This window comes from Podarcis cretensis (assembly GCF_951804945.1).
Source record: "Podarcis cretensis genome assembly, chromosome: Z".
Lineage (NCBI taxonomy): Eukaryota > Metazoa > Chordata > Lepidosauria > Squamata > Lacertidae > Podarcis > Podarcis cretensis.
The window spans coordinates 41,548,337-41,560,444 of NC_137184.1; the positions used below are offsets into that span (position 1 = coordinate 41,548,337).

Genomic DNA, 12,108 nt, shown 5'->3' on the forward strand with positions numbered 1-12,108 from the left:
AACACTCTTTCAACAAAGAGCTTGTGTCGGCTCTCAGAAGGAACAGTTAACAGCAAATTCTGCACAATTTTGGGCAAACAATTCAGGGTAGAGATGTGTGCGTATGCACTGAGGAAACAGTTAATGCTCTTAGAAATTACGGCATTCACAAGAACAAGCTGGAGGCTTTTTATTGCATAACAGAATAACATCTTCCTTCCTTTTAGTCACTCTCAGTATGCTTTTTGCAAGAGGAAAGGCAAGTGTCACAAAGCAACCTACAAATAGGTTATAGAAACCAGCGAGATTGAATTCAGCTGGGAGGGCAGTGCGTTGCAAAGTGTGCTACGTATTGGGGCAACGGAAATCAACCCAAAGTGAATACTTCCCTCCCCTGCAAAAATGGTACATGTTATGTGTGTTTCTTAGGTTTATGCCCAATATTTTCAAAGATTTCACACAGATATGCTCATTGGAGACCTACAACTGGCTGAGTGGGTTGTCTTTGTATAACAGGACTGCCTAACCTGTGGCCCTCCAGATTTTCCCAGCATGGCCAATTGTGAGGAATGATGGAAATTGTGGCTCACAACAGGTGAGCCATCCTACTGTATATGTGAAGCAGAGCTTCATGCAGGAAAAAAAAGGTCTATCAGTAGCTGCTAGACACTGACAAGCAAAATCTGAACACAACATTGCAGTATAAACTATTCCTGCTCAGGTTTCCAGCCAAACATGCCCTTTTCCAGGTTGTTCCATTCCACCTGCCTTACTTTCCCATCTTCAGCATTCAGCTAGACATTCCATGGCTATTTAGCATGGTCAGTCCTCACTGGGCTGATGTTAAGATTTCCCTCCATTAGGGCCCTTAAACTTTTTATTTGTACTTCTGAACATCTTGGGGCTCCCTTGTGCGTGGATGGTGCTGTTTCGGCTACAGAAGGGATCCACTCTTGGGACAATAAGTTCACTACCGGAATACCTGCGTAAGTTGACTAAATGGAATATTCAGGTTGAGAGGCAGCGTGACCTCCACCTCTATGAGTATTAGTTGCTTGTCTCCATCCTGATTTTGGGCTTCACTAATCTAGCAGGACTCTTCTTATGTTGGCAATGGAATGCATATTGATAGATGTTTATGGAACGCCAGAGCAAAACTATTGAGTGCTTCCATATTTGCCTGAGGGACTATCTCACTAACCATGCAATCCTATGCATCTTTGCATAAAGAGGCACTGTGTTATAGTGGTTTGTGTTGGATTAAAACCTGGGAGATGTGGGCTCAAACCCCCACTCAGTCATAAAGCTTTGAATGGTGGGGTGTGTACATAAAGGTAAAGGTAAAGGTACCCCTGCCCGTACGGGCCAGTCTTGACAGACTCTGGGGTTGTGCGCCCATCTCACTTAAGAGGCCAGGGGCCAGCGCTGTCCGGAGACACTTCCGGGTCACGTGGCCAGCGTGACATCGCTGCTCTGGCGAGCCAGAGCCGCACACGGAAACGCCGTTTACCTTCCCGCTGGTAAGCGGTCCCTATTTATCTACTTGCACCCGGAGGTGCTTTCGAACTGCTAGGTTGGCAGGCGCAGGGACCGAGCAGCGGGAGCGCACCCCGCCGCAGGGATTCGAACCGCCGACCTTTCGATCGGCAAGTCCTAGGCGCTGAGGCTTTAACCCACAGCGCCACCTGCGTTCCCTCGGGGTGTGTACATAGCTGTAGTCTAAAAAACCAGGAAGGCACCAGGTTGCAGAAAGTTGCTCTGATGCAAAGCCAATTATTTCCCATAGAGAAGTTTATCAAGGCTGCAGTCCTAGGAAAACTAAGAGAGGCTTCTGAGTATGCATGCATAAGATCACGAATTACAAGTGTCTTTGATTACACTTTGTTTAGCTAATATTATCAGGTTCCCAAATTTTGTAGCATTTCTTTTACCTCACTAAAAATCTTCCCCCCCAAAAAAAAAAACCCCTAATTCGCTGCAAAAGTCAAACTTTCTTTTTGGTCCAGCACTTATAAATACAAGGGCCATGTTGTTAACAAATTGCCAGAAAATGCTGTGGAGAGATCGTAAAGTGATTTCAGAACTGCCTGTACTGTTGAAGGAGAACAGATCCTTCAAGTAATAACAAAAGTATTAACAGTTACCTAGCTGTGATCTGCTAATGAGTTGGCGTATTAGCAGTACAAGCTAAAAAGCATACCCCCTCATTTTTAGGTTATTCATTGCTTGTAACTTCCTGTGCTGCTTGGAATTTGGACATTCTTCTTAGGATTTCCGAATAGGAAACTGGTGACTCAGCATGGTATGAAATGCAAGAATAAGTAACACAGAAATTGCAGTGTCCTATTGTACTATTGGGAAAATGGAGAATAAGGACAAGTAATGCAAATAAAACAGCAAAAGGAGGATATTGCACATCCAGGCACACACGTACACAAGTCAGCAAAGTCACAGTATTAACCTGCCCCATCCCACACAAAACCCATGTTCACCCAATCAAATCTAGCTTTATAAGTCAGTCTATATGCCTGCATGCAGTTCCTTTGCTGACACTTTGCTCCTTCTTCCACATGAGTTATCAAAACAAACCAGGAACCACAGTGAACCATAACTTCCCATTGCACATGAACTGGAAACTATGGCTTCAAAGCGAGCTTTAAAGAGCCACAGCCCTTTGTCAGTATCTTATAGTCTGGAGGATCAGGTTTGGTATATGTCCGGAATTTCCTGGACATAAGTAGAATATAGCAGTTGGAAGCAGTGTTGGAAATCGCTGAAATGCCCAGGAAGCCTATTATTTTGCTGAACTTCCTTAAAAAGCTCAACAACTTTTGTGTCTAGATTTTCATTTTTTGAAATATGGCAATCCTATTTCCAAATGTTTTGGAAGTTGAACTGACTTCTGGAATGGATTCTGTTCGACTTCCAAAGTACAACTGTACTTTGAAATATACACAACTTTTTCCTGTGGATTCTGAAAGCTAGGATAGCCAAGCCTATACAGCATGAATAATATGCATCCAATTGGGAGAGGCTGAGTACAGTGGTACCTCGGGTTAAGAACTTAATTCGTTCCGGAGGTCTGTTCTTAACCTGAAACTGTTCTTAACCTGAAGCACAACTTTAGCTAATGGGGCCTCCTGCTGCCGCTGCACCACCGCTGCATGATGTCTGTTCTCATCCTGAAGCAAAGTTCTTAACTCGAGGTAATATTTCTGGGTTAGTGGAGTCTGTAACCTGAAGCGTATGTAACCTGAGGTATCACTGTATATGAGTGGTTTCACACCACTGCCTCAAGGTAGGATTTCCTGTGACTTTTTTTGTTTAAAATAGTAACATGGTTTCCCATAATACTCCCCCCCCCCCCAGCACTGTATACAATCCATATCTTGTCTTTGTAATTGTCCTCTTTCCATGTAAATAATTTAAGGCTGCCTGTGTCTGGTTTACTACTTTATTGCAAATTAATTGCTTGTATTGTCTTGGCAGATTTGATCTTTTAATAGAAAAACATACTAAGAGGTCTGTAAATCGACTAGATCTTTTTAATAAGAATATAAAAAAATTCTGGCCCAGTTTCATACCACATCAATTTCATTAGCTAAGGATCTGATTTGAAGTATAGTAAGTAAGTCAACCTCTCCACTCTCCTCCCTCCATGTGGTCAAGGGGAAGATTTTAGCAGGTTTTTCTCATTTTCCCTTGGCTTGTTTTGCAATTAGTAACAAACCCTGGACAGCTTCAACAGAAGCTAACTTCAAAACATGGTTTCTTCAGCTTGTTTTAAACAGAAGCCAAAGCCTATGTTCTACTTCTGGCTGTGTGGGAGGCAGAACTATGCACTCTCAAGACTCTCATTTTCTCTTTTCCTGCTCCGACATGTCTCGTTAAACCATGGTTTAGTGGGTGTGAAGTACAAGTGCAGCTGCGAATGATAACTACCCTTGCTTTCCCACATATTGTAGAATGATGGTTGTGCAATTCATCAGCAGCAGCTGCAACAAAACATGTCTCTCCCATATTGGTCTACAGTAGGTGCTGTAACTCTCCAATGGTCTGGCTTCATCCCAAAGGCACATTCATTAGTCAAACAACAGGTTGTGCATATAAACCACAAGGTGAAATCTTAATCAGAGTTGTCTTCAAATGCTTTGACAGAATACACAAGCGTTAAAAATGTGTAGAGGAGCAAGGAGGCATATTTCTACTACATGCACAGGGCTTCTCTCAGGCCTTTGTGCATTAGGCACAAATCCTGAAAAGTCAGAGATCACAAGTGCATGGAAATTTCTAAGTGTGTTCAGTTTAATGTGTTCAATAAGCCCCACCCCCGCTTCAGACCTTTCTGCCAAACTTGGTCATTGTTTGCTTTACAGAAACAGGAACAATTATTAACCGAGCGTGCAATTTACCTATGGAACTCATGGCTACAAGTTGCTGCAAAGGTCATGCACACATTCACACAGTGTTTTTAAAATGCTAAGATAAGCATATGAAGCATAGCTCTGTGTTTGCTAGGCTGTGAGCAATGGTAGTCACAAATGTAATGTCCATACTTTGCGACAAAATAAGGTAGATTTTTAAAAAATACATTCCTTGGGTTACGGAAGCCCTTCTATTATAAAAAGGGAATCTTTGGAACCAACTCTTAACATCTGAGTATTATAACTTGGGGATCAATAGCAGATGTTGTGAAAGGAAAGAATGCTGAACTAATAAACATTTGACTCAATGTGTCAATTTTAATGCTCTCAAATTTACTTAATTCGACTATGAATCCAAATCCTGATTAGGAATTAAGATGAGTTTGTCTTCTCCAACTCTTCCCCCCCCCCACACTTCCACCTTGAGGTGGTTTCTCCCCTCCTCTTAAAAATGCATTAATTTAAAACAAACATATCCATCTCACCTGTGGTCTAAAAACAAAAATTTCCATTCCAGGCTGTGCCTCGATGTGAATTCTTCACACGGTTCTTCCACATTGCAAAGTTCCTGCAGAAACAGATGGTAGGACAAGGTTTTTTCCTCCTCTTTCCTCGCCCCCCCCCCTTTTAAATGCAGCTCTTGGAAAACAAATACATCTTTCTGACAAACACATGGACCATATGGTGAATGAGTCTGCTGGGTTTGAAGGCCTTTGAAAAAACCTGATGAGAATTGCTCCCAACTACATTCCTCTACGTTCCTTGCTTATTTTATTTTTCTATGGGTGCAGACCAAAAGGCTGCATTAACTTAGCCAAGGTTGTTAAATGAGTCAGTGTCAGAGAGAGCATTACAACCTATTGGCCCAAAGCTGCTGAACAACAAGGATGAGAAACCTCAAGTGAACATGATAATGGAGAAGGTTTGCAGGTTCACTTGGCAAAGGACATGGCTATTCTGTCACAAACTTCATGCAACCTGATGCTTCTGCACCAGCATTGGAAATCTCACATATAGATTCACTGTGTAGCCATGTGTTGGCCCTTACCTACAGCCTTGCAAATAAGCCTACCAATTCCATTAGCCTGCCAAAACCTTTACTAGGCAGATTAGCAAGGGATGGAGAACTATGTCTGTTCTGCAACAGTCTGCTGTATTCCTGTGCTAGCCATTTAGGAGGGATGGAGTGCTCTCCCTCTCCCTCTCTCTCTCTCTCTCTCTCTCTCTCTCTCTCCCTCCTACCTGCATGGAATTCCTTCTCACCTCTTGCTACAAGGCTTGAACCTAAATACCAGGCTGCTGTATATAGCTAAGGAAGCGAATAGCATGGCCCTATGAGTGAACTCTAGCTGACAGAAGACAGAAGGGCATGTCTGATACTCCTGGGAAGAAGGGCCTCAGTTACATAGCAGCAGTGGCGTAGCGTGGGGGGTGCAGGGGGGGCTGGCCGCGCCGGGCACAACATCTGGGGGTTAGGGAAATCCACGGGTTAGGGGGCGCAAATCCACGGATTAGGGGGCGCAAATCCATGGGTTAGGGGCCGCAAATTACTTGCCTTGCCCCGGGTGCTGATAACCCACGCTACGCCACTGCATAGCAGGCCTTGCACTGAGCAATTTTATATTTTTTTTATAACTAAGCCCCAGTTTCTAGTGTGGGGATTGAATCCATGATGTATGAAAATTCAGTCAAGTTCCCATGATTCTACAGTCAAAACCAACTTTCAGCAGATAAGGTGATTAAACTGGTATCTGGTCTATTCCACTTCAGGCTACAGGTGTGGCTCATATGAAGTGGGGTTCAATAATCCCCCCCCAAGAAAACTAGCAGATCAGGCAGATGGCTAGGATAGAGCTCTTCTCGTTTACATGTATGTTTTCGATGTATAGGGGATTTTGCTTGTGTGCCTGTTTATTTAGATGAGCATTCAGTCATGCAAGTCCAGAAGTGCTAATGGTTTTGCTCATCTGCTGCTTGTGAGAATTGGCTTCAAGTGTTAAGTACCTTCTTTGGGCTTATAACTGGACTATGCATTCATAGAAAGTCATATGTAAGAGTCATTCTGGGATGGTAGCACTTCTGGAGTACTGCCCCATACTAAAACAAAAGCAAAACCTTCCTGCTCATGTGGAAAGCCAGGATATCAGGAAGTTTGGTTTTTGCCAGTTGTTATATGAAAAATGCATGTGCATTCTGAAGCGGCAGAGTTCCACAGCTTCTCATATGACTTTTGAGATGTTTCAGTAATTTTTTTATGTACACTGGGTTAGGAGCCTTGGTAATTAAGCAGTATACAAATAGCTTAAATAAAATTAACAAACAGATGCTGATCTTGTGAAACTCATTAGAAGCTCTCTTCTTCTGCCCCTCTCACCCACTGAGCCTGCCCCTTTAAGACAGTGGTGGGGGTCCTCAGGCTCCAGCAGGCCAATGTGGCCCTCTGGGGCTCCCTGACAGGCCCTCAGAAGCCTCCCTTGGCTACGCTGCTCACTTCCCCTGATTCACACCTTGAGTGACTTTGCCTGGCTGGAATAATGCCTGTGGTTTTGCCTGCATGGAGGGCAGAGAGTGTGCAACTGTGTGAAGAAACCAGCCTAAAAATGCGAAGGTATAACTCACATTTGTGCCCCAACCCACTTTTTCCATTGGCCCTGCCCACCACTAAGTGGCCCAGGAAAGAAATGCAAAGGGGGTTGAAAACAGTTCCCTACCCTGGTTTATGACAACACTGCACTAATCAGAGAGACTGCATACCTTCAAGAACTGTGGAGTGACGAGACGAACTGTTGCTACTAGGCAGACCTGCTCTTCGTTGGCCGATCGGAACGCTCGTGCGATGGCAGACTCAAAGCCATTGTAAGAAGATGTAGGCACTGAAAGCAAAAGCACAAAACGATCATTCAGAAGCTGAGTTTTCATTGTTGTTTGTAAAGAGGATGAGACAAATTCATGGAAGGTAAGGCTAGCCATGATTGCTATGCTCCACCTCCACTGTCAGACAGTGGGTGCTAGGAATCAGAGCTGAGGGGAGTGCTGTTGGGCTTCCCATAGACTACAGTGGGACAGATGGGTAAGGCAGAAGACATGGAAAACTCTATAGTTTTCCTATGTACTATAGTTATAGTACATGGAAGACCCTATAGCTTCGCTGCCTTGGGGAAAATCTTTGGGAGAAGAAAAAGCTAAGGAGTAAACCCTACACAAATCCAGAGTGGGGTCCCTAAGACGGCAACTTGTACGCCTCCTTCCGCAACTCTTGCAGTCAAGCTGGTGCCAAACACCTTGTTCTGCTTTCCATCAGTGAGGTCAAGAGTGGGGTCTTGTCATCTGGGCAGCCCAGGATCTCCATGCACACTGCTGGCCAGGCTTGCGCCCCAGAGAGGTCTACTTTGATTCTGCTAATGCAGTCATTTGACTTCACCCTGGGAGGGACACTCCATTGTCTCTTGAGACAGAAGGGTGCCAAACATCTGGTTGGCCCCTGTGAGAACAGAATGCTCAACTATTTGCACCTTTGATGTTATTCACTGGGGCTCTTGTTAGGTTCTTAAGTAAAGACAGCATTTCCAAAACTTTCCTGTCTACTTTTGGTTGTCATCCCCCTCAATATTCACCCAGTGCCAATAAAACCAAGCCAGCTAAACTTTATGAACATCCAGCATAACAAGCCTTTTTTATTTGAGAGATTATTTCAGAAATGTTGGCGTAGCATTGTTATACTGGAAAAGATTGTGAAATGAAGCTGCAAAAAGGTCGCGAAGACCTTGGACAGGGAAAAGAAAACAACTCTATTCAGTACTAAAATAGGGGCCTCCCCCCACCCTGACTGGTTTCTTTGGGGCAGGGGCAAGGGCTGTATGTCCCTGATGCAATCATAGAGCATTAGTAGCTAATTTACTTTGGATTCTCCACACATCATTCTGCTTTATTAGTTGTTTTGCAATGCTTTTCCAAAATTACTCCATTATTACTCCATTAAAATTATTACCGTCTGGAAGGGAACTCTTGCCTTACACAGTGCAACACAACCTCCCACAAAAGCAAAAATTTGACCTTTTGCTGTTAGGCAAAGATCAGAAGAAGACCTGGATGGTCGCCAGATTCTGTGTACAAATCTGTAGGCGCAGACCATCGCCTGACTCAAAATAGTCCGGCATGAAAATCCCCAAACTCGGTTCCATGGGTGACTCTGAGTCAACCCCTTGGGATAGTTTATTGTTGTACATTGTTTTAATTATCTGTTTTAACCATATTTGCACATCAGTTTCTAATGCTGTGAGTGTCATCTATTTCAGAGGCTTCTTCTACTCTGCAGCTTCTTATAGTTGTTTTAACTGCGAGTCTTTTAGTTCTTACGCTCTTACAGTTGTTTTAACTGCATGTTTTTATTTGTTTTTAGTTCTTATCTGTTTTAATTATCTGTTTTTATCCATCCATTATCCGTGTTTAATCTTATATTTTATTCAGATGTTTTATCCTATGCTTGTTTCTTTGTTCTTATTTGCTCCAACATTTATCAGTTAAAAAAAAAATCCTAACTGCTATTTTATTTATATGTTGTTGTTTTTTTATCCTGGTCTGTGACCATAATAAAGTTAATTCATTCAGTGCAACACAAGTTGGGAGCAATAAACTAGAACATCAGTGTTACAGAATGTTAAAAGATTTCAGCAGGAAACTATGAAGCATAAACTGATTGCGAATGAAGCGGTAGGTCCACTGGGAAACCTCTAAAGTATTGATACCATCATCATGAGCACAAACCATTATGAATGCTCAATAATAATAAAAACATTTGGAAGACCTAAAATGATCTGGTAGAAAACAGAAGGAAAGTGGGGATTTGTCCACTGTGGATGTCCACTGTGATGCCATGCCCTGGCTTTATTCCGCAATGCAAAAAATGATGACCCCCACATGCACTAAAAAAAAAAAAATCCCAATTAACATACTGTCAGCACCAGAAACTATAGAAGTTCAACAGGTTTAAGGCAACTCTATGAGCATATAGGCAGGGGAGAGAGGGACAGTGATAATACAATGGCTTACCATTAGTAAAATATTTAAATTCCACTACAAATTTCACATATTCATATGTAATGGGTTCATTTGGATCTAAATTTCCTCGGGCTAAATGACAACAAAATTCTATCTGTTTTTCAGCTGAAAGAGAAAGAGAGAGAAAATGCTTTTTAAAATTTCAATAGTAACCTCATCCCTTCAGAAAACACTGGATATCCAACCCCAAAATAAAATATTTTAGAAGAAATGTAATGACATGGGCACAAAATGACAGCACTCTATGGCAAGAAAAAGCCACTTCTTTGCAACAAATTTTAATTGTGTAAACTGCTCTTGAACCAATTTTAGGAAAGAGCATTGCAGAAACATTTTAAGTAAAAAAAAAATTACAATAAATAGCCTATTAGCATTAATAACAACAGCAGCAATTAATGTAGCTTGGCACTGTACAAACCAGAACCCAGATGCCCTCCAGTCACTACAACCAGTTTGTTCTATTCAGATGTCTTGCACTATGGAAAAAACTTCAACCGTGCTTTTGCCTTCAGGTTTAGAGCCCATCCTGAACTCTGACTTCTGACAATTGGATGCAATGCTTAATAACGGCCAGCAAAAACAAACCATGGTTAAGTGACACATCTCCACAAGTTTAAAATCCAATCATTTTGCCTGTGTAGCTTCTTCCTTTGATTGCCATAGGACTAAAAGTTATGCTGAGAACAAAGCTTACTGGTTTGCACTCGCCAACACCTTTGTCCAAAGCACATTCACATTAATAACAGCACGCTGCAGGAATTAAATAAGACTTCTAGATTAACCCTGCACCTGAATCATTCAATCATGCAACCTTCTTCAAGGCTGAAATAGGGCAGAGGGCACAAGACATAAGAAGCCCTGTGTGCCTCTTAAGTCCCAGTGAAGGCTTATTTTGCCAGCTTAATCAGTACTTACATGACAATTAAGCTGTCTGTAGAATCACTGGACAGAGATTCGGTTCTTTCAGCAAGGATAGGAAAACCTAATAGAGGTTCTTACATTGCCCTGGCAGAATTAAAGCCATTGCATAGTGTTCTGTCCTACTTACAGGGCTAAGGTAACACAAGAGGTGATGGCCACAAACTTGGAAGGCTTTAAAAGAGGATTAGACAAATTCATGGCAGATGAACACTACTGAAATTGCAGATATGATCTGTCCATTTTATTTTATTTCAGTTTCCTGTTTTCCCCACTTTAAATTCAATTCTTCACATTTCCACATCAATTTGTGATTTTTTTAAAAAAAGAGAGAAATAGTCATCATGAAAATTCAACAGGATTTTAGTATACATTCATCCTAACATACATATGTTTGTGGGAAATTTTGCCCAATGTATGCATTTTTGCAAAGCAAATTTCCCTAAAAGAATGGATTTTGTATGTTGTTTTCGCTCTTATGTGTATTTGTATGCAAATTTTACACCATTATCTCTGTAGTTTTGTATTCTTTTCTTGCACTGCAAGAACTGCACTGCAAAATTCAGAGACCTGTGAATTTCAGAGGCTGGCTGTTAAAGTGGTATCACAGTGCTTAACATTTATGCTGTGGATGCGCCCTTGCTGTGCAGGTCTTCTCTTTCCTATCAAAGAGACAATAAACAAAATGCTACTTACCATTCAGGAAATCTGTCGCCACAGCGTTCGTCATGAGCATGTGTGGAGAAAGCAGCTTGTACACATCACTCTGTTCACGTTCAGGCAGAAAGTTTAATATATTTTGGTCCACCAAATCTGACTGATACAAAAGAACACTTTGTCATGTTCGATAGCAGAGTGTTTAAATGATCACAACACATGAAAGGGCTGGTTCACACTTAAAAACAGCACTGAATAGTCACTCAGCACTTGAAGACCCTCAGCCAAATATGGGAACTGCTTCTGTTGTAAGCAATTTGGATTTATGTTGACATCAAGTGACATAAATGATTTGCTGGTGTTGTTAGATCTCTGGTGTGTGTTCACATATGCAAGCCATCCAATGATGCTGCATGAAGATGATGGGCACATGCACACACACACATGAGCTGGTTCAGAGGCAGACATGTACACACAAGTCTTTTGAAAAAAGATTTAGAAGACAGAGGATGATTATTAATTACTTCAGTAACAGTTTTGAGATGCTATAACCTCTGTGCCAATAAATCTTGTTTACGTACGTAGTGAGTATGTAGGGAAAGGGTTTTAACCCTAATAATGTGCCAACAACCATATTGCATTCATTTTTCCCTATCATCCTCACAACAATTTACTCGGGGTACTACTGTTGCTGAATTGCATATGGAAAACTGAGGCCAAATGCTCATGAGCAGCACCTGAGGTGGTAAACCATTGTCCAGGTGATATTATTTGATGCCATCTTGCACGCCTCCTTCCAGCAACTCCTGAAGCCAAGCTGGTGCCAAATATACTGCTCTGATTTCCTTTGGACCACATCAAGGGGTCCAAGGAGGCCAAGAGGCGGAGTCTTGTCATCAAGGCAGACTAGAACCTCCATGAGCGCTGCCCAGGCTTGTGCCCCGGGGAGGTCACTTCAGTGCTTCTAACACAGCAAAAACAGCATCAGAGGCAGCGGTTATGAGTTAATTGGTCTCTGCAGCCACAGCGGGTGCTGTGATTCTCCAGCAGTGTGACTTCACCCCCAAAGGTA

At 42.3% G+C, this 12,108-nt stretch overlaps 1 protein-coding gene and 1 long non-coding RNA gene across 10 annotated transcripts in view; both read right to left on the reverse strand.

Moving 5' to 3' along the window:
* LOC307208349 overlaps positions 1-12,108 on the reverse strand; it is a 113,590-nt gene that overhangs the window by 25,046 nt on the left and 76,436 nt on the right. The window lies entirely within an intron of this gene.
* Positions 1-12,108, reverse strand: part of PASD1 (PAS domain containing repressor 1) — a 96,678-nt gene that overhangs the window by 25,046 nt on the left and 59,524 nt on the right. For all 9 annotated transcript variants that reach the window (XM_079962739.1, XM_079962744.1, XM_079962737.1 and 6 more), the window contains exons 6-9: positions 11,076-11,196; positions 9,453-9,566; positions 7,158-7,276; positions 4,889-4,971 (exon numbers count right to left, since the gene is read on the reverse strand). In XM_079962739.1, the coding sequence (XP_079818865.1) occupies positions 4,889-4,971; positions 7,158-7,276; positions 9,453-9,566; positions 11,076-11,196 (437 nt within the window). The remainder of the gene's footprint in view (positions 1-4,888; positions 4,972-7,157; positions 7,277-9,452; positions 9,567-11,075; positions 11,197-12,108) is intronic.